General features: G+C 34.3%; 1 protein-coding gene across 6 annotated transcripts in view; it reads left to right on the top strand.

Annotated features, from left to right (window-relative positions):
- The window catches only part of LOC128222007 (multiple epidermal growth factor-like domains protein 10), a 54,379-nt gene that overhangs the window by 12,368 nt on the left and 18,540 nt on the right, over window positions 1–23,471 (top strand). For 5 of the 6 annotated variants that reach the window (XM_052930732.1, XM_052930730.1, XM_052930736.1 and 2 more), the window contains exons 2-18: window positions 4,686–4,837; window positions 5,331–5,426; window positions 6,010–6,116; window positions 7,070–7,174; window positions 13,052–13,153; window positions 13,715–13,856; window positions 15,786–15,909; window positions 16,301–16,437; window positions 16,678–16,832; window positions 17,367–17,445; window positions 18,568–18,737; window positions 19,277–19,414; window positions 20,214–20,336; window positions 20,793–20,936; window positions 21,230–21,376; window positions 22,407–22,547; window positions 23,125–23,259. In XM_052930732.1, the coding sequence (XP_052786692.1) occupies window positions 4,704–4,837; window positions 5,331–5,426; window positions 6,010–6,116; window positions 7,070–7,174; window positions 13,052–13,153; window positions 13,715–13,856; window positions 15,786–15,909; window positions 16,301–16,437; window positions 16,678–16,832; window positions 17,367–17,445; window positions 18,568–18,737; window positions 19,277–19,414; window positions 20,214–20,336; window positions 20,793–20,936; window positions 21,230–21,376; window positions 22,407–22,547; window positions 23,125–23,259 (2,179 nt within the window). In that variant the 5' untranslated portion in view covers window positions 4,686–4,703. Of the gene's footprint in view, window positions 1–1,122; window positions 1,206–4,685; window positions 4,838–5,330; window positions 5,427–6,009; window positions 6,117–7,069; window positions 7,175–13,051; window positions 13,154–13,714; window positions 13,857–15,785; window positions 15,910–16,300; window positions 16,438–16,677; window positions 16,833–17,366; window positions 17,446–18,567; window positions 18,738–19,276; window positions 19,415–20,213; window positions 20,337–20,792; window positions 20,937–21,229; window positions 21,377–22,406; window positions 22,548–23,124; window positions 23,260–23,471 lie in introns of those variants that run through there. The other variant, XM_052930731.1, reaches the window with a different exon arrangement.

The raw sequence follows: 23,471 nt of genomic DNA on the forward strand, positions 1-23,471 counted from the left end.
ACAGGTTTAGCAATTCTGACAAATACTTTTATGTATACAAGACCGAAGAGGCAGGTTCTTAATCAACAAAAAGTCCGTACATGTGCAGTTTAACTTGATTTCACTTAAATAAATTAAATCTTAGCTTCATGTTAAAGACGCAGTGACAGAAATGAAAACACATTGAAGTGTTGTAACTGACTGATCAAAGTCACTGTTCAAAGAAGGCTGTTCAAATTGACTTTCTCATTGCAAAATGTCATTGTGATCTGTTTTATGTTAAAGATGCACTCTTACTCCAAAATAAGATTTAACACAACTAATACAAGTGTTTTAATATACCAAAAAGGATGAATAAATGTAGAAACAATGGTTCTTATGAAGGATACCAAGTTTAATTTGAAAGAAAGGTGCAAAAAACCCGGTTTTTCTACGCCATTAGACGATAGTAGATCACAGTAAATCTTTAAGCACTCACCAATTATTTAATATTTTTGCGATTTCAGCTATAAAATACACGGTTACTATCTTGTTATCAGTTATTAATATTTTCCATAAATGCATTATTTAGTAAGTAGTTAAAGGTGTATCACTCAAAATTGATGTTTGTAATACATGTGTATGTATTGTTTTGAATAAGAGTGTCACTTTAACTGATTGATGGGAACATATTGCGTAGTTTATTTACAAATAGTAGAATACTATATACCAGTAAGGTAAGATATTTGGCAGGGAAGTAAAATATTTTTTGCGATGGGTATTATTTCAAGTATCAAGTTTATTTGATTCTATTCAAAAATGCTTGAAAGATTGACTATATTTCTGTAAGTATTCATAGGAACCTGATAGTCGATTGATCACTTGCATTATGAAGGCCATTATTTATGCAATGGTGTCACAAATTATTTTGGCAATTTATAATGAATATGATGTTGTTACACTTAATGTATTCATACTTTTAACAGTTTTATGCAGAATTTGTACAGTTTATGTGTGCACACAGATTTAAACTTGTCAGCCAGATGTTTAGTGACATGGTACACTGTCACTGCCCGGACTTACCGTTCTAAGGTAGAAATGTAGGCGTTTTGTACTTGTAAATATAGGTTTTTTGGTTTTACATCTTGGTTGCTTTCAAAAAGACTGAGTCAGATTTTGTTTCCATTTGAAGAAGTGTGTACCTGTAGGATTATAGCTATTGTAAACGGTCTGATCCTTTTTTACAGGTTTGTTTTAAGTCAGAATTTAATATGTGTTTATCACATGGGTATAATACACCTATATTCCATATATGGAGGATAATTGTTGGTTACAGTGTAAGATAGCATTATATTTTACTGATCTGTATTTAAAACTAAAAATATATTATAAAATTATATACATATATATTCAATATTTATATAACATAAATATATTCAAAACTAAAAGCTACATTTCATTGAAGGCTAAGCCACAGGTGAAATATTTACTTTTGGTGTTCATCAGTGAAATATATTGTGATCTTACACTGAATTATTTAAGTTACAATTTTCATTTCTATTTTTTGCCTAAAAAGGATTAAAAAGTTAAGTGACTTATAATTGTGAACATGAACGTAAGGTTTTTTTCTAAAATGAGTTTGGTAAAATTGTGTCCCAGCCTGTACGATCTGACCTTTTGATTTTGACTTGAAAACATAACAATTTTTTTTAATATAAATTTCTCTGCTGGAAACAGTAAAATATCTTTTTTATTTCACTGATAAATCTCTGTTAACTGACAGAAATTGTGTCATGATTTCTTATATTACCAGATTCAAGGTAATTTAACTTGAAATACAACACAACATTTATTCCTTCTTATTTAAAGCATCAAATGTTTAACAAAAGTGAATAAAAAATTTCATTTCGGGGAAATGTGTCATGTTATTTAAAAAATCTGACATTCAAGATCCTATATATATGACATATAAAGAGATTAATAATATAAATAAAAAATATAATGATAATATTTTTCAATGTATTTGTCAACAATTTCAAGACATTTACTTACAATATAAGAAATATTTTTGAAGTTTAGTTTGTAAGTAGAATGAGTGTCTAATTGAGTTATTAATTGCTTTTTGCCAGAGGCTAATTTGCATTTTATAACAGGTACATGTATACAGCTTGTCATCTTACATCAGAAAACATTAAAGGTACAGCTAGTACAGCTTTACAGAATTGTTTATATACGTAAAAGGCTTTATTAAAAAAATTGTTAACTTTATTGTTGTTAACTTCTAAAACTTTCATTGGAAGTTAATTTGATACACTTGTGAAATGCAGTATTTGTAAGAATTGCTTTGAAACAGCTGTTTTTAGCTGTACTTGTTTTATTAAACTATATCATTTTTATGATACTATTTGACACTTAAAGATTAACAAAAATGGCATTAATCTTGTTGTTAACTTTGACAAAGTTCTAAACATCTTGATGATAAAGAAGGGCTCGTTTGCTACGCTCACTTTATCCATTCTTAACCATTAAGAATTTACTTTGTGTCATCTAACTATCACTTATGTGAAAAGAAATTTAAACAAACATCATAAGGCCTAAAAAAAAAATATGTCCGTTTCGGGTAACCCGACCCTACCTATAAAAATGTGCCGACCCTAACTATTTTTTCCGTTTCTGAGCAAAAAAAATATTCGTTAGCGAATAGAGAGTTACGAAGGGCGATAAATGCAGATTTTAGTCAGGATTATTGTTTATATGATAAAACAAAGTCAGGCAATGACAGTAATGTAGGAAAGACTGTCATGTGCAAGAAAACACTCTGAACTTACGACAGATTTTGAAAAAAATAATAAAAAAAAAAAAAAAAATCCCTACCTACCCTACCTAGAAATTTTGGGAAGGTTACCCTAAACAAACAATTTTATTTTTTTTGGCCTAATTATACCCCCCACAAACAAAGTTTGAGGGGGTATATAGGAGTGAGCTTGTCGGTCGGTCTGTCGGTCGGTCTGTCTGTTGGTCGGTCTGTCGGTTTTCATGGTTTCCAGATGATAACTCATGAAAGGCTAGACAGATTTGAACAATTTTTGGTACACAGGTGTAACATCAGAAGATACAGGTCAAGTTCGATATTGGGGCTAGTGGGGCCAAGGTCAAGGTCACTGTTACTAAAAATAGAAAAACGGTTTCGGACGATAACTCATGAAAGGCTTGACAGATTTGAACAATTTTGTGGTACACAGGTGTAACATCAGAAGATACAGGTCAAGTTCGATATTGGGGCTGGTGGGGCCAAGGTCAAGGTCATTGTTACTAAAAATAGAAAAACGGTTTCCGGACGATAACTTATGAAAGGCTTGACAGATTTGAACAATTTTTGGTACACAGGTGTAACATCAGAAGATACACGTCAAGTTCGATATTGGGGCTGGTGGGGTCAAGGTCAAGGTCACTGTTACTAAAAATAGAAAATGGTTTCCGGACGATAACTCATGAAAGGCTAGTTTTTCTTGTCAGCAGTGAAACTTCTAAATTACTCAACAGATTTAAATAAAACAGTACATGCATGATAAAAGAAGATGCAGTGTGCAGTAATCTTGGAGTTATGGCCTCTTTTCAAAGGAATGGTTTGCCATTCCTGTGTCCAGGCGGCATTTGGGGGTATTCGTCACTCCTGTGACAGCTCTAGTTAGAATTAGTTTAAGAATGTTCATAATTATTATGGTAACTCAAAGGATAATGACCCTTTCCAAATCATTTCTTGTGTGACACTTGAACCATATTGGGCATTACACCCCAAAATCAATCTCCATGTTTTGTGGGTAATAAAAAGTTTATTCACCTATTGAGGTCATTTTATTGTTTAGTTTATGATGACTGTGGACTATTTCTATATTCAATTGCAAGCTTTAATTCTACTTATCTCAGCATCTGTATTTGCTTTGGCCAAATATTTGGTAAAAATAAAGATTCATAATATCTGACCCTTACAGACAACAGAGAACATGGGCTCTCTGACCTATTTTACAGAATAGCATAGAATCCACTTACAGAAACTTTCCAGTATCCTTAATAATTTTTCTCAAAATATGAGCGCCAAAAAGGAGTTACACCTAGAAACTTACGATCTCAAGCCTAATGATTATGAAAACGGGGCTGTGGTAGTTCGGTACTATTTTAATGTTTGAAGTACCCAGAGGTGGAACCTGAAACCTCTCGCTCCTGAAGCAGACGCTTTTATGGCATTTATTGCATGCTTGTATTTTAAAAATGTTAAGATGAGGTCAAGGTCAGAGACATTATCATTGTCTCTTTATTATAATTGTATAAATAATTATATCATCATAAAAGATGGTGTCATGTCAGTCAGGATTATTTGTGTCATCTATAGAGCTCAATTCTTAGTTAAGTCAAAATACTATTCAATATTTTAACCTTTGATGTTCAAGTCAAGGTCAGCATTTCTGTGAATATAGGAAAAACTTGTTGAAATGAAACATGTTCAAGCAACAGGGTCTGTTGCTATAGTGATGACCTAATATTCAGTGACCCTAAATCCAAAATTTTTAAACATTTTTTAGGTCAAGAAGCAGCCCCTAACACCTGTTAGTGCTGCTATGGTAAAAATCTTTCGTTCCAGTTAAAGAGAAGCGACCTATTTAATATAAGTAACTGTGATGACCTGGTATCTTGTAGCAACTGAGAATATTTACATATTATCAATTCAGGTGGATTAGCCAATCAAGATGAAGCAGGTGCTAGCAACTGTGTTTGTTGCCATGGTGATGACCTGGTATCCAATAACAACCCAAGATCTTGAGCCAATCAATGAGCATGGCCTAAACCCAGGAGCAGCACATGTTTGTGTAACCACAACCAAGTTCGTGATTGGTTCAACTTAACCATTTAGAAAGTTTGGTTGAATCCATGTTTTTTGTAATATAGGGCAAAATAAATCTGAGAATAACTCGTAAAGTCTAAGGGGATTTCTTCCATCTCTATGTACAATGCTATCGGACTTGTGTTATGATTGTAAATATTCAAAGCCTTCATACTTTTAATGTTTGTGGATTCAGCCAATGAAAAAAATAAAAACAGTCCAAAAATGAATAGAAAACTTCTGTCTCTAGGTCTACTGTATGGGCATTTATTTTTTAATTCTATTTATTTTAGCAAAATTGTGAGAAATAAATGGTAATCAGGAGAGCTGTACATTCATGCGTAATGTTGCATTCTAAAAAGTGAAACCTTAATACAAAGTATAAAGCTACAAGATGTTGGCTAGAAGACCACTGTGAAAATCAATGATCTCAAAGAAAACTTCTTCATTCATCATTTTGTCCTTTAGTAAAACAGGGCTTCTTCTTTTACAGAGAGGCCTACGTAATAACTGAGTCTTTCCAACAGTACTACAGGTACAAATCTAACACATGGTGTGTTGCCTTTCCTCCACGGTGTACGGTATATTTGTAAGTATTTTGACTACCGTATAAAAAAAGAAAAGAAAGCACAACTTTTTACACAGCTGATAGCTTTGTCACTGATTGTGATAGTTGCGTTTAATCATCCAGTAAAAATGGAATTAAATGGAAACATTCCGGTGCAAAACCTACAAAGATTGAAAGTAGGCAATGGTCTGATATTGAATAACCATGCTTTGATTCACTGTCATGTGTAAATTTAAAAAAAATGTAACACTTTGTACATGTATACATGTGATTACTTCTGAATTGGAGTAATTTGCCCTTAAACAGGAAGTGACATGTTTTAGGTTACATTCAACTATTACAAGCTATTATTAATTGTGGAAACTTGCAGTTGTCTTGAAAACGTTACTGACCTATATTTTTTTAATGATGATAACGTGTAGTCCTTGAGGTGAATATCTTGCCTCAGCTACTAACAGTCTAACAGTGTAACCTATATTATTCCATTGCTCCATAATTACTAATCGATTAGTAAACTGATTTCATTAGACTTAATGTGGTACAATATACCACATCTATTGCCTTTAAATTAGGTCAGCATTTATCATTTTAACTGTATTTTCAGCATTCGAAGTCGGACAGCGTACAGAAAAGTAACGAAATATCGTGATCGGAAGACATATGTTTGTTGCAAGGGATATAAGCCACAAACTGGTCTTTCATACTGTGTTCGTAAGTGGGACTGCTTTTCTAGCTTTTCTCATTTGCTTCTTTAAGGAAAAGAAATCAAGGTCTTACATCATTTGTGACCCAATCATGCACATAGCTTGTGGGATGTCCTAAGACAGGCTTTGTTAATGCAAAAATTTGGATTGGTTTGGAGTCGTCTTTGAAAAACTTTGGTCATAACTCAAAGACCATTCAATTTAATTATTGTCAAGTTATGCCCTTTTTCAAATGAAAAACAATAGACAAGTGTTGGCGTCCACTCTGTGGTTATTTTAGTTACTTCTAGGTAAATTATGATATCTGATTTTGTGGAATCATTAAAATGTTAGATAAGACAAGCCTTATTGATTTTTAGATCATCGGCTCAAAGGTCAAGGTCACTGTGACCTTGAATGCAAAAAGCTTGTTTGAGTGATAACTTGACAATGCCTCAACAAATAGTCCTAAAACTTGACTTGGAGATTGGCTGTGACCGGTAGATGACCCCTTCTAATTTTGATGTCATCAGCTCAAATGTCAAGGTCACTGTGACCTTGACGGCAAAAAGTTTGTCCAAGTGATAACTCAAACTTGACATGGAGGTTGGGCATGATCAGTATATGACCCTTTTTAATATTTAGGTCATCAGATTGGTCAATGTCTCATATTTCATTCAATTGTGTAAATCTTCCTGAAAACATGGCACTCATGGGGGCACAATGTTTGACAATTATCTCTTGTTTGAGTTCAAAAATGTACACTGACCAAATTTGATCAACAGCCTGATCACAATATTCACTGAGAAGTTATGTTCCTTGCATTACATTTTAAATCTTTATGGTTATCCCCCAAAAAGTTGTGTTTGTTTCGTCTAATCTTTTTACAGTATAATTATATCATTCTTTATATTTTCAGCTTGATTGTAATGACATCATTCTATTTTAAGCATTATATTTTTGACACCACTCTATTTTTAGCCTCTTGTGTTGATGATTGCCATGACAAAACTTACCAGGGCTACTGCATTCTTCCGGATGAGTGTTTGTGTCGGGAGGGATTCAAAGGGGAATTGTGTGAATCAGGTAAGTCCAGAACACAGAAAATAAAGAATAATTATTGCCCCTCCACTAAAAGAAAAACAGAGTTATCCTGAAAAAGCAATTTCTTTTTACCTCTAGAATAAGCAAAAGAACTTATGTATGATTGTTGAAATAATAAACATATCAGTCTGAAACGATTATCTGTTTACGGGTAATAGCTCTATAGCCAGCAAATTTTAATATTTTAACACAAACTAATAATAAATCTCATTACATCATTACCAATCCATATTCCTAAAACAAACACTGACCTTCACCTGATAAATATGTGGATTTATAGCATGATATTCAGCTGTTTCCAGTATACCTATTTTTGAATATTATCAAATGTTCGCATATGGTGGATATTATAAGTTAAGGGGATAGTAGGTGACCCGATATGGGAAATACATAATACGGGGCAAAGGAAACCATATCGGATGAGAGCTTGACCAGTTCTGGACCAATGGCATTTCGTCAATTATGTTATGTTGGAGGCGAGGTATCGGGTATATGTTTATGCCGTTATCAATATAGCTCTTTAATTGTTAAAATAACCCTGAAAGAGTGGCAATAAAATGTCTTTTCATATGTCCCAGTATTAAGAATTATTTTCAATTTATGTGTTTTGTTAGTTTGTTCAGAAAATGAGTGGGGTTCTAAAAATTATCAGATGTCCTCAAACTTATGATGTTTGTCTGCGTGTTTTCTAGGTTATGCAGTAAAAGCATTGGTAACTTTGAACTGTGTGATTTTCCTGCCATTTTGAGAATTTGGACTTGGGCCTTTCTTATAGGCAAATATGTGTTAATTTGATAAAAATCAGGGACTCCCAATTTTGCCTCGATATCCTTTCCGCTACCATAGCCGCCCAATGCAGACCCTAAATTTGGGTGTCCCCATTACCTCTATCATACACCGGCGAACTACCGCAGCAGTTTGAACCGTACTCAAATTGTCGGCTTCTTATTACCGCTATCGTACAGCGTCACAATACCGCTAATTTTTATAATTTTGTGCATGTTTTGCTAAAAGCAGAGTCTTAAATTTCATGATCAACATGCGTTATCAGTTAGGTAAAACGTTTATCAAATTAAACACAGAACAGAATTTCTACTACAATTAAAGAAATTAATTACAAACATTATATAATATATAAAATTACATAATTTAACACCCTTATTAAATCAATTTTGAATTTCAAGAATTAGTGACATAAACATTTTCATTATTTAGGTAATGTTCTTGTAAAAATTTACCCTTTTTTTCTACTCAAAACCTTTTATATACATGTGAATGCAATCAAATGTATTTTATCAGTTTTATTATGTAACGGCATTAAAAATATTAACTAATGAATAAATATGACATATCGGCATAACTACGCTCTGGTTGACTTCAGAACAATACATAACTCACATTAATACACTACGGATATGATGAATATTGAACAACGGTAGCAATAACCGTAGACATGTGTTGTAGTCATTGAATTGAATATCATCATCAGTAGGTATTTCAAATGTACAATGCTTCAGAATATATTTGAAAGGCAACGTTTTTTTTATTTTAATCAATTTATGCATAAGTGTGCTTGAATCGAAGTAAATTGAAGTAAACCACATACACAATCTCTGGAATGCAATGTATGACTGAACCATGTGTGTTGAAATACGGTATTTTAGCCGTGCTTAATTTTGATGCATGAAATAATTACAATTTGCCAGGCACATATCATTTCATGTAAAAGTCAGTAATAAAACAAAAATTGAAACTTATAATTTAAGAAGTGGTGTTAATATGTTTGTGTCTCTAGTTCATTGTTGTTTTTGGTCCTTGACTTGTACCCCTAAACAGGGCTTAATTTTGAATGATCAACTAATGGGCTTGTCCCTGTAGTTTTTGACCTTCGTTATATAAATATTTCTATTTCTTTTATTATTTACACATGCATAGTACGGTTACAAAACAATATGTTTTATATCAAATAAATCAGAAAGGAATTAACAATCCACTATCATGATATTTTACACACATGCTCATTCATTTTCCATATAAATGTATACTTAAGTTATATGAATAAAATCCAAATACGGATTTACAATCATTTTTACATCAAGGTTATAAAATGTTTACATCTTAGATTGAATTTTATTCATTTATTTACATCATAGGAGCATAGGGAAAACATATGGATTAAATCAAACATGACGATCATCAAAAATGATATGATTCACTGTTAGGTAGTAAAGATCCTCTATATCAACAAATAACGCATGTACATTACATAAAGGAAAAGCATAAACCAAAACATAAATCAACGTATTTGAGTGTAACGATTATCTTGCCAAAAAATCCCAACATATGTCACGGGAAACAACTACAGTATAATCACACCATGAGATTAACGAAACGACAACAAAGTCTTGTGGAGTTTCTGATGCAATGCCATAACATCGGTCGATAAAGGAAAACACATATTGATGAATATTTGTTATAAAGACACGTTGTAAGCGACAATTGCATTGTATATGCATACTTTCGTAAAAAAATGTCCCACTTTTGAGCGCGAAGTGTTTGATACTATTACAAAATTTAACACAAACATTATTGGTCACCTGTAAAAAAAGTATTATCCCAAATAATATTGTAGGAGGATTACTTTCTCTTTTTGGCGGTTTTTTTGCCCAGACCTTCGCAATGATGTATCAGAAACTAAAGGTTGACACCTGAACAATAATTGGTTATTATTATTTCATCTATACTTTATTGAAAAGTTATTTAAATACCTGATTGATCTAAACGGCGCTTTCTTGTACTAGACTCTGAAATCAAAGATGTGCCATTGAACAGTAGGAATAATTTAATGTATGCATTTTCATAAACTTAAGAAACATACCATTCATTGTTTTGATTTAAGGGACGTTTTAAAATGCAATACTATAAAAACATGCATTATTAAAAATGTTTTACATACTTGAGTTGTTTATTACTTTCCACGGTGGTTCTGGGGCCAAAGTCTTGGGCAAGCTGACTCTGCACTGCACAGAGCCAAAGGGTCAAGTTCAGCAATGTTGCTTGTTTGTTTTGATTTCCTTATAGGCGTGCTATACTCTGACTCCGATAAGTTGTTCTGCAACCTAAAACAGATACATACAATATTAAATAGCTGGTTAATTTTAAAAGATGGTGTTCATGTTTCATTTTGGTAGTACATGCAACGATCAATATGTTATCTAACGTGATTATGGTTACGTCTAAACATTCTGCAGCATGTTTGTAATTTACTGTAAAAGAAGGTGTAATTACCATTCTCTGAAACAGTTTATGGGTAGCCCGAGTGTTGACTGCCTTGTCTTGATGAAACTGCTCACAAGCGAGATATCCAAGGCAAACCACACTGAATAGAGCCAAAAACGAACGCTTTGCGTTTGTACACTGTTATTGATGTTGAGATGGTCATGAGCGTCCACAACACCCATGTACTTATATAAGTCATCAATTGCGGAATGCAATACATGGGTTTTCCACTTTCCTTTTGTATAACATTTTCCCCTCATAACCTTGTCTTGTCAGCTATTTATTATAAGATCGAAACATGTAATCGTGTTGCACACATGTTTAGATTAATTTCATGAAATTGAGATAAGCTTCCTTTCCGAGGTCTTTCGTATCATGTGTACCTCTCTGCTGAGCATCCTAACTTTGTCATCTCTTTTTTGTGGACTGATTTTGTGATTGGCCAATATTTCCTCCCGGTGTTAAATGTGCCACACGAATGTGTAGATTTGCCAAGCACCAGAAGAACTGTTCTTTCAATATTGTCGGCAAATACAACATGGTTTCGTCCTGTGATGTTTTCTCTTCAGTTCGCTACAACTGTTTGAGTCAAACCTATGTCTGTCTTTCGACATAAGTACACTTGGAAATTCCAGAGATATCCCATGACAGCATAAGGACACATTTTAATTCCTCTTTTTGCGGGCTTGTAAGAAGCACCAACGAATTTTAAATGGTGACCGTGATATTTGATCATTGCCTCATCAACAGATATGTATTAATGCATGTTGAAATAAATCATGCTGCTTTCTCATACAGCTTCTATAAGAGGGGTCACTGTGGATCCAATGTAACCTTTACAGTGACCTTGTGATATTTGTCCGGTTGGTTTATTTTCTATTTCATAGATTTCCATTTCAACTATACAGCTTTTTGGTAATGAATGTTCTGTTGATATATTTGCAGTCAAATTGGTTTCCATGATAACTTTATAGCGATCAGGTAATAGATGTCTGGTTGAATTTATAAGAACCTTATGGCTAACTTTTAAACAGTTAAAGGGGCTACACGCCGTATAATGAAATAGCGAAAAAAGAAAGAAAATTGTCGAAAACTAACATAAACTTGGTATCGATGTGTACAATGCATTGAAACTAACTATTAAATTGAAGTACCACATAGTTTACAATTAATTTATTTTTCGCAGTTTTTTCGTATTTTTCCATTAAAAAAGATTACTAGGTATGTCTACCTAGTAGAATTCATTCTTATGCGTGATTGGCTAGTCGATGTTATCACGTAATATTACCAAGTTTAATATAGGTATATATTTTAAATATTCCTGCAGTTCAGGGTAAGCCTTCGTAGCACGGTGGATAAAACAACACTCGACTGCAATTTTGGCGACACTGGTTCGAACCCGGTCTCCGACTCGATTTTTTTTACATTTTGGTATTTTTTTTTCTATTGTGATATCAAAGAGTAAAACATGTCATTAAATAATTGTCCTGAGATTCGTTACAGAATAAAACTGATCTGGTGTATTGTTCCTTTTAAAGGGAGCGTAACTAGAGTTAAATGACTTTCAAATGCAACTTCATTCGCCTTTGAAATGAGTTGTGTTATGCTGGTCACGTATTATGTTTATACCTAAAATACCGCCGCGTGGTTTTGCATATTTCTAGGTTTGGGAGCGCTACCACAGTGCACTTAAGCGACTGATTATAGTTTAATTCAACCGTGTAATGTCTACCTTATCGAAGTTAACACACAGGTCCGTAAAACAAATCTTTTATCTCACAGTAATACCACTGTGCACTTTTGCTCATTTCTTAAATTTGACAGTGATACCATAGCACACTCTTGATACAAGAGCATAACATAAGCTTGCTATTTCATTAAAGCAAGTATACTAAAGCCAGAGCCAAATAATGTTGAATGACGACTTTTAAAGACATACCGTTGCTTAGTGTTGCATGGTTATTATGTTGGAAAGAAATACCGTAGTGTAGTAACTGTTTCTAAGACAAAGTACCATAGTGTTCTAATGCTGGTTTTAAAATTCACAATCCTTCTTATTTTAATGACAAACACACCACAAATTTGTAAAAATTTGCATTTTGCGGCTGCGGAACTGGATGTACCCATTATTTCGGTACGTTACAGTCGTCTACAGTATTCATACAGTAAAACAGTAGCGGTAACCAGCACCCTTGAAAAATTGGTCTGCATTAGGCGGTTACGGTAGCGCGCCGATGTATGGTAGCGGTATTCGAAAGGATATAAACAAGAATACTTAAAAAAAAAATAGATAGAAAAGATAAAATAATGTAATAAAGTTTATTTCTTATAGAAATCTACCAACAATTTCATACAAAAAAGATTGAATCCCATTTTTTTAAAATACAAAAAAACCATTTCTTTTTCAGAAAAAAAATTAGTAATTTATTTTCACATATGAGAAAAAAATGTATGTTTCAGCATTGGGAATGGGGCCATATTGGTCTGAAGAAAAAAACTTAAATTCCTAAAAGAAAGTATATTTTCAATATTTTAGAGGCAAGAAAACCAAATATTTCCATTTGCAAATATGTTTTTCAGGCTGCGCAGCAAATGAATGGGGCCGAAACTGTGAAAAAGTGTGCAACTGTGCCGCGCATGGCTCTTGTGACCCAGAAACTGGGCAGTGTGTCTGTCACATTGGTAAGTTGGGCCAGTGTTAATGGGGAACTCTGACCCCCATGAAAAACATAACAATTTAGCATAAAACAAACATTTTTGAGATGTTCTTTCAAGGTAAAATCATCCTTTCAAGTAAACACATATCAGAACATGGTAATGAATTGTCTCTTTTTTTTTCCTCAATAAAATAACTGATGTTCATTGTGCATGAAAGCCGGGCAACATGACTTTATTTATTTTTTCCTTGCTTAACTTTGATTGGCTAAGCGATTCATTGATTTTTTGAAATCCAGCTCTAGCACTCGTACTGCATGAACACACATGAAATATACAATTTATCCTTTAATTATTGTAGATTAGAAAACTACTGTAAATTTCAATTATATTTTTTAGCTCAAATGCTATTGAAAAGTAATGTCTCTTTGAAGGCATGTTAGCAGTTACAATGTGCAACATGTTTATAAAGTTAAATTATGCCTCCTGATTGTCTGAACAAATCGGAAAAGAGTAAGGCACACATCTGTAGTACTCTTGTCAATGATAGTGACATTGCTACAGTCATATTGTACCATTATGTTGTAGGTTACACGGGAAGTGATTGCTCCCAGCCATGTGTGGACAGTTTCGGTCTGCACTGTGTGAACCCATGTGTGTGTGAGAATAACTCGACGTGTAACAACGTCAACGGACGATGCACTTGCCACCCGGGATACTTCGGGGAGTAGTAAGTGTATAATCACCATCATCATCATCAACACCATCATCATTGTCCTCGTCGTCATCATCAGCATCGTCATCATCATCACCAACGTCCTCGTCATCATCATCATTACCACCACCACCACCTACATCACTTCCATCACCACCACCACTGTCACAACCATCTGGTGCTGCCGTCTTCCAGTACAACTCATTCTACTTTTAGCTTGCATCTTTCAATAGAACAGTAGAACAAATTCAGTAGAACAAATTTTAGATAAAGCTGCCATCTTCAAGTAAAACCAATTTTATTTTTAGTTGCCATCTTCAAGTAAAACCAATTCTATTTTTGTTGCCATCTTCAAGTAAAACCAATTCTTTTTTTGCTGCCATCTTCCAGTAGAACCAATTATTATTTTATATTTAACTTGCATTTTCCAGTAGAACAAATTCTACTTAAAGCTGCACTCTCACAGATTGAACATTTGACAACTTTTTTATTTTTATGCCCCCACAAAGTGGCGGCATATAGGGTTGCCCTTGTCCGTACGTACGTCTGTCTGTCTGTACGTACGTACGTCCCGAAGATTGTTTCCGATCTAATTCTTGAAAACCGTTTGTCCAATCCTCACCAAACTTTAAACACATGTTTGTGACCATAATATCTTGATCAAGTTCCTTAGCCATGGAAATCGCTTTTGTCATTTAGGAGTTACGGCCCTTTATTTGCAAAAAAAGACTTGAAAAATACGTCCTGAAGATTGTTTCCGATCTAATTCTTGAAAACTGTTTGTCCAATCCTCACCAAACTTTAAACACATGTTTGTGACCATAATATCTTGATCAAGTTCGATAGTCATGGAAATCGCTTTAGTCATTTAGGAGTTACGGCCCTTTTTTGCCAAAAATACTTCAAAAATCATTATGGCTTATTTTCTGTGACAAAAAACCGAAGTGGGGGCATCCGTGTCCTATGGACACATTTCTAGTTTGTCTTGGAACAACCCAATTTTTGCGAAAATCCATTGAAACTAGTTAAATAAGACTGCTGACAAAAAATTAGATCGCAGATTTTTATATTTCAGTTAAAAAATTGATTTTTTATGCATTTTCCTTAAACTGTTAGTAACGTTTTAGACCATAAAACATTAATTTTCAAATGAAATTTTCAAAAAATATTGGTTTGCAGATATTTACCCCCAAAAATGCTCTTTCCAAGACAAAAAATAAAAAAGTTGTAAAAATGGTAAATCTGTGAGAGTGCAGCTTTAAAGGGGCTGTACTCCGTATGATGAAATAGCGAAAAAAAGAAAAATGTCGGAAACTGACATAAACTTGGTATCGATGTGTACAATGCATTGAAACTTACGAACTGAATTTTTAATTTCGTGTTTTTCCATTCAAAAGATAACTAGGTATGTCTACCTAGTAGAATTCATTCGTAATGCCTGATTGGCTAGTCGATGTTATCATGTGATATTACCAAGTAAGGTATATAGCTTAAATATTTCAATCATTAAGGGTTAGCCTTCGTAGCACAGTGGAGACAACACTGGACTGTAATTTTGGCGACAAAGGTTCGAACCCAGTCTCGACTTAATTTTTTTTTTACATTTTGGTATTTTCTTTACAATTATGATATCAAAGAGTAAAACATTTTATTAAATAATTGTCATGAGATTCGTTATAGAAAAATACTTTTTTTGGTGCCATTTTTGTCTGGTGCATAGTCCCTTTAAAGCTGCCATCTTCAAGTAAAACCAATTATATTTTCAGCTGCCATCTTCCAGTAGAACCAATTCTATACTAAGCCCCAATCTTTGAGTAGAACCAAGAATTATTCTACTTTTAGCTCATTCTTTCAGTAAACACCAATTTCATTCGTACATGTAGCTCACCGATACTTATTCCATTTTTAGCTGCCATCTTTCAGTAGCACCAATTCTATTTTTAGCTGCCATAAAACGTGTGATCCATCTACTGTTCAAGAAGAAGGCTGTCAGCAGACGTGTGCATGTCAAAATGGTGGAGTGTGTGACAAACAGACTGAGAAATGTATATGTGCCTCTGGCTATAAGGTACGGATATTTTATCAATTTTACTAAAAAAAAATTAAATTACCCAATGTTTGGTATCATTTTTAGATCAACAATGAAGAGTCGTTATGTACTTCAACAGTAAAATATTAAGTCACATGTATATCGGAGCATTTGACAGACATAATTGTCATTAATACTGTAACAATTTTAAGGCTCTCCTTGGTCACCCACTAATTATCTGATTTGAAGAGAGGATACTGCGCTAACTAGGTTATGGTTTTAAATTGATATTTTTTATAATCAACAGGGGAAGTTCGACGCATATTAGAGTTATAGGTCCAAGTTGATTTCATTTTTGTCAAACACAGGTGCAGTACAGTGTTAAATTGTGTGGTGGTTTTCATAGCATGTTTTTACCTTATTGACACAGGGCGAGTACTGTGCAGAAGTGTGTGATGGCTTCCACTATGGTCAGAACTGCACACAGCTGTGTGCATGCTACAATCAGGGCATCTGTGACCCAACAAATGGGAAATGTCAATGTGATATTGGATATACGGGCGAAAGGTATATTTAATCTTTATTTTTGAGTGATTTTTATAAAGACCTAAAATGATTGGGGCTATATATATATATAATACTGCTCTTCCTGTTTTTTGTGTTTAATTTTAATGATATTGGAAGTGAGACCAGTAACAATCTCAACATCGAAATGCCTGCTACTTGAATGTTATCAGCTTCTGATGCCCTGTTTAGTTGTGTTGATTCAGTGAACATTTTTATTATGGTAAAAATGACTTATTTCAGTTGTGAGATACAGTGCAGCCCAGGAAAATACGGCAACCAGTGTTCTCAATCTTGTCCGTGTCAAAACGGGGGAGTATGTGAATATAATGGACAAAGGGAGATAATCTGTAACTGTACTGATACCGGATTTACTGGCCCTGCCTGCACTCAGAGAGGTTTGTGAATTTTACAAGATAATAGATGTATTATATTATTATTTTTTCCTTGAAATGACAATGGCTGTTAAAAAACAACAACCAAAAATCAGAAATATGATTGTTTTGCCTTAGATGAAAAAGAAAATGTCCTATGAGATGTGCACAAAATATGAACCATTTTTCCCCATCCAGCAAACTTCCTTAAATCCATTGAATTCGCTAGCAGTGAATTATGGTCACTTGTGAATGCATTTCTTTTTTTTTTAAGTTAAAAAAAGTTAAGGTAAGCATTGTTCAAGTCAAGGAATGGGAAAATATACCCATGTAAAGAGCACATGCCAATCTATAAGGATCTGCAGATCAAATATAATATAGGACAGGTGCATCTTTCAGGCCATTTATGTCATTTGAAAGGTTCAGGCTTATATTATCAACAAATTGGTACAACAAAGAATTTTATTCTTGTCATATATTTTCTTTGACATACAACATAGTCCATACTGTGGTAAAGCTCCATTTTTTTCAAGTTTATTTTATGTTGTTTCATTCCAGTGTGTCCCTTCGATCATTACCTGTCCATTAAAACTGGTCAGTGTGTGCCATGTTCCTGTCCCTGGCAAACTACACAGTCGTAAGTTTCAGATCAAAAGTGTACTTTTCTTCTCTTTTTTTTAGTTTATAAAGGTCTGCATGTGCCCTAATATAGTTCAACTATGGCTAAATATTGATTCCATCATATCCCCCAATGTGACTTAAACAAATCTTGAAGTCAAAGGAGGCATTTAACCCCCACCAGTTTGTGGCCGTGGGGTAAGTGGCAAAGGAATAATTTTGGACTCAAAATGCAATGACACCTGCAAAGAATGACATCTAGAGACAAAGCCTAAATTCAAATGCATTAAAATCACTCTCATGGCATGGATTTGAAATAATATCATCAAAATTCTAATAAATAAGGGGAACTAGGTCACGTTAATGGGCCTCCTGTTGGACTTGAACCAATGACCTCTCCAGTGAGAGCAATTGTAACACCTCAGCCATCTCCGGCAAGCTATGGGATAGACCTGGTAAGGTACATTGTAGGCTTCAAGATATACAGCGATTAACTCAATTATCATTATACTAAGTAGTCCTATTCAATAATAAAGGCATTGTACTGAAATTAATGATTTCTTAATAATGCCTATGAAGAATTAGAAATAAAATTCAAATAAAAAGAAAATAAATCTTATTATACTTCTCTAAAACATAAAAAAATGTCCATTGACATTTGAAAACACACAGCATACAACAATTTTCAATATGGGGGCCACCATGAGTGACTATTTTTAAAGATCCATATTATTTCCAATGTTATATCAGTTGAATAATGGCCGAGGTGATCTGATTTTGCTGAAAAGTGATATCAACATACTACTTTCACATCATAAGAAGCGCCACTGATATGACTCAATATATATATATATATATATATATATATATATATATATATATATATATATATATGTATATTTATAATCAATATGTAGTAATATATTATTTATATATATAAAAATTATAATCAATTATTAAATTCCAGTGAATTTTTGAGAACACCTCCGAATTAATGTTTTTTCTTTATTATGTATATTTATATTATTCCGTTTAAAAATAAAATGGAAAGAAAAATTAACACTAAATAGGCCCTGTGCCAAACCTTTGTAATTATCATAATTCAAAAAAATACATTTATTTACAAATTTCATTTTTTCAGTTGCAATGCATTGTCAACATTGTGTCAGTGCAAGCCTGGTTACCAAGGTGATGACTGCAGTATCAAATGTGATGATCCATTTTATGGAAAAAACTGTGCCCAAGTGTGCCCTTGTGCCGAAACCGGAAAATGCCACCATGTGACCGGTGAATGTGTTGAGTGCTACCCAGGTTGGTTCCACATAAAATTGAGAGCAAGCTCTTCATTTGTGTTTAGCTTCTTTGTGTCTTATGAAGATCACGAACAGCTATAACTTATTTTTGATTTTGGTTTCTGTGCTATTCGTTTGCCAAAAGCCCTTAAAGCTATTGACTTGCTTACCAGGCTAAAATAGTGGAACTGGTCGCTTTGTTTCGGTCAATGAAATTGCTTAAACTCACAAGATAACCTCTCTACAGCTTATCCAAGTTTTATACGCTTGGTTGCAGATTGCTAATTTTTGCCAAATAATTGAAGAAAAAGAATTCATACTATCATTCTATGTATTTTGACAGTATTAAATCTACATGAGGTTAGCAGACGTATGTGAATTTGGTTGGTGCTCACCAAGCTCTACAAGAGGGTTTTCTCCGTGTATTCCTGTTTACCCCACAACACAAGACCACACTATGCAAAATTGTGCCATCAAGAGTCACTTAGTATTAAGAGTTAATGTAACTTTCTTCACAAACATAAAATTATAAAATATAATTTCATATTTTCTTTCCAGGTTACACTGGGGATAACTGTACACAGACGTGCCCGCCAAACAAATACGGTCTCAACTGCGCCAACCATTGTTCGTGTCTGAACGGGGCAAATTGTCACGCCAGTACTGGCTACTGCGAATGTAAACCTGGATATAGAGGTTGGAATTATTTATAATTATTTTTTTCATCCCCTATGTTTTGCAAAGAAAAAACGTTTACCAGGTAATTTACCCTGTGTTGACAATTGGTGTTGTTATTAGTGTTTGGTATCAGTTCCAGATTGACTATCAATAATTGGTTCCACTCAAGTAACCTATTATCGATAGTACAATCGGTTTCTGACAATACCTTAATTGTTGTTTAATTCTTGTACAATAATTTGTTAACTATGCTTATGGTATGAGTACGTTTGAAGTCATTTAGTTTCGTTGTTGTTGTTTTTATATAAAAGCGGCAACAACTGAACACTCCCGAATGTTGAAATGAACTCAAAAGAGAAAATAGGCGGAAATGAACCAAACAAAAATAACAAGACAGAAGGCAAAAGCCAACTTGCCGGCTGAATTGATGATCGATTATAATCAAATACAATCAATATTTTTTTATTATAATCGATCATCAGAACATCACTAGTTGTTTTGCCTAAAGACAAGAAGTTAAAGTTGCCTGTAAAGTCATGTCAGTGTTCATATGCATCTTACCATGTCTCTTTTATACAGATTTGACATTGCAGGCATGCAGTGAACTTAGTCCACATGGTAAATACTCAATGATTTGGACAGATTATTTCATACAGATTTATATCGTTACATCACACTGTGCAGTGAACCGCATTCAGACAGAATGTTTCATACAGATTTATATCGATAGGAAACACTGTGCAGTGACCCGTATCCACATGTTAAATACTCAAGGCCTTAGAGAGAATGTTTCACACAGATTTTTATATCATTTCAGGCACTGTGTGCAATGAGCCGTGTCCACATGGTAAATACGGACGGAACTGTGAACAAGACTGCTTGTGTGATCTTAAGAGGTCAATATGTAGTCCCTATGATGGCTCTTGTCAATGTAAACCAGGTATGTTGTTGTCCCCTGCTGGAGGGAAATGTTATTCTTGTTGTTGGTCTTTGTACAGATCCATCCGACTGTGATTCTCAGCTAGTAGGCTTTTGAGATGATTTATGTTTTTTCTAAAAGTAGAGCTTGATTGTAAATTCATACTTGAAAATGGACTATTTTGTAATTACAAAATTATTATTTGATGAGAAAAATAGGCAAAACAACTCATTTTAGCAAAGTTTTAAAAATTGTTGCCAATATAAAATCTTTGACATAACCCTTATTGTTTATACCACAGAGGTCAGAAAAAGCCCTATTTTTATGTTATTCTAGCCCATATATACTATATACACATTACTTTATATATATAGGCTAGAAAAAGAAACAATAGTTAAAAGTAGTTCTTCTATCCCCTGTGGTTTATACGGATTCCACTCTGCTTCCTGTGTAACACATTTTATGTGTATTCTCTAGGTTACCAAGGCCTCAACTGTGTAGATGAATGTGAAGAAGGCCAGTACGGTTTCTTGTGTATACACAACTGCTCGTGTAGTGTGGAGGGCACAAAGGGCTGTGATCCTATGACGGGGGAGTGTCGGTGTAAACCAGGATGGCATGGTAAGGAAATTGTAGATATTTTTTTCATTTGGAGAGAGGTTTCTCTATTTTCTAAATTTTTTGTTTCAGCAAATTCTGTGGGGTTCTTATATACTCAATATGTTTTATGTTGGCTCATAGCTACGTTTAAAATTAAAGACATTATGATTTAATCATTTTTATTATCCCCCACTGAAGAACAAAGGGGATATAGTAATGATAGTCTTGTTTGCAAGTTTGCATGCTTTTAGATCATTGCAGAAGGGGATCATGCATGATTTCTAAGCCAGTTACTCATCTATTCGTTTGTTTAGGGGTCACTTGTAACTCCCCATGCCTTCAAGACTCCTGGGGTTCCAACTGTGTTAACCCATGTGACTGTAGCGGGCGAGGATCATGTGACCATCTCAACGGGGCGTGTATATGTGAGGCCGGGTACCATGGGGAAACTTGTGAAAATGGTATGTGTATATGTGAGGCAGGGTAACATTGGAATACATGTGAAAATGGTATGTGTTCATCGGGGGCTGGGTACCATGGGGATACATGTGAACATGGTATGTGTACGTGTGAGGCTGGGTACCATGAGGATACATGTGAACATGGTATGTGTACGTGTGAGGCTGGGTACCATGGGGATACATGTGAACATGGTATGTGTATATGTGAGGCAGGGTACCATGAGGATACATGTGAACATGGTATGTGTACATCGGGGGCTGGGTACCATGGGGATACATGTGAACATGGTATGTGTACGTGTGAGGCTGGGTACCATGAGGATACATGTGAACATGGTATGTGTACGTGTGAGGCTGGGTACCATGGGGATACATGTGAACATGGTATGTGTATGTGTGAGGCTGGGTACCATGGGGATATATCTGTAAATGCTATGTGTATATGTTAGACAGTGTATAATGGGAATAATAAGTGTGAAATGGTATGTGTTGTTACCAAAGGTGTTTTAGTGTTAAAAAGGTTTGTGTTTACCAAGGGGTTTTAAAGTGTGAAAATGGTATATGTGTGTTAACCAAGGATATTTATGTGTGAAAATGGTGTATGTGTGTTCAAAAGAAACGTTAAAGTTTGAAAAAGATATCTGCATCAGCCAAATTGGTGTAATGTGTAAAAAAGTATGCATGTTTATCAAGTTTTTTAAGTGTGAAAATGGTATGTATGTGTTTAACAAGGATATTCAAATGTGAAAATTGTAAATGCGTGTTGTCCAAGGATGTGCTTGCCAAAGGGAATATTAAAAGGAAGAAAGGTATTAAAGTGTTAACAATGTATGTGTATGTGAGTGCCTATCAGGTTGTTTGAAATGTTAATGTGTATCAAGTTTTACATTGGAATTAAAGTGTAAAAAACGTGTATTTACATGTATGTCATTACTGTGAAATTCATCATATTGTATAATGTGACCCAATAACCATTCTACTTTCAGAATGTTCAGTTGCCCACTTGTTGATTACACCATTTTACTTTCAGAGTGTATGAATGGCACTTACGGGTACAAATGTATGTATAGTTGCCCAGTATGTAGCCCGGGCTTCAACTGTGATCCGGCCACGGGAGAGTGTGTAACAGAAAGCTGTCCCCCTGGGCTTATGGGGCTCAAATGTAACAAGAGTAAGTGATATTTGTATATTACCTCAAAGGTTCTTTTTTGGAAGAGAATGGTTTGTGACGTTGTGGTAGGAGACAGGCAAAATAACCCCCAAACCCCACCCACCCCCACCCCTCACCCCTAACCTTTTGAAATTTACGAAGGTTATTTGTAATGAACAACTTGTATAACCCAATTGACAACATATATCCTTAGTGATAACATTAAACATAGTTTTAAGGCATAGTGGAATTTGGTCTGTCTTTGCAATAATTGGTGGGAATGATTTTGTCCCAGGAGGAGGATGGGGGGGGGGGGGATCGGGGGGGGGGGGGTATATCAATGTGTAATTGATAGGATCATTTATAGTTACAGTGTAACAATTGTTTGATATTTAAATGTTTATCAAATATCTTCTGATTTTGTCAGTATAGGTTTTGCTATGTTACTGATTCGTTGTGACACATAAAATATGTGTCATAAAACAGTTCTTTCATTTTCAGATATTTATATATTATCAAAAAATGCTTGCTAAATGAACTTAATGTATGCAGCTCAGACCTTTCAAAATATGTTACACAATTTCTATCAATTCTTCAGATTGTCCACAAGGAAGATGGGGTCTGAAATGTAGCAACACTTGTTCCGTATCATGTATCCAAAACGGTTTCTGTAACCCCGTCACTGGAATGTGCGTCTGCTACCCTGGTTACTTTGGCGCTCAATGTGATCAAGGTAATTGAAATGCTTGGAATTTGAGTTTTGTCTTAAAGATTATTATATTTTATTGTCTTACACTGTTATGGACACTTAAGTGCTCACGGCAATTGAAATGCTGTGTATGAGAAAATGTGGTTTTTGAGTCTTCACCAAGTCAATTGTTAATGCCTATCTTATTAATATGCTTAACCTTAGTTCAAATCATGGTCATTTGGAGTATTATATTG

This window comes from Mya arenaria, chromosome 16, assembly GCF_026914265.1.
Source record: "Mya arenaria isolate MELC-2E11 chromosome 16, ASM2691426v1".
NCBI lineage: Eukaryota > Metazoa > Mollusca > Bivalvia > Myida > Myidae > Mya > Mya arenaria.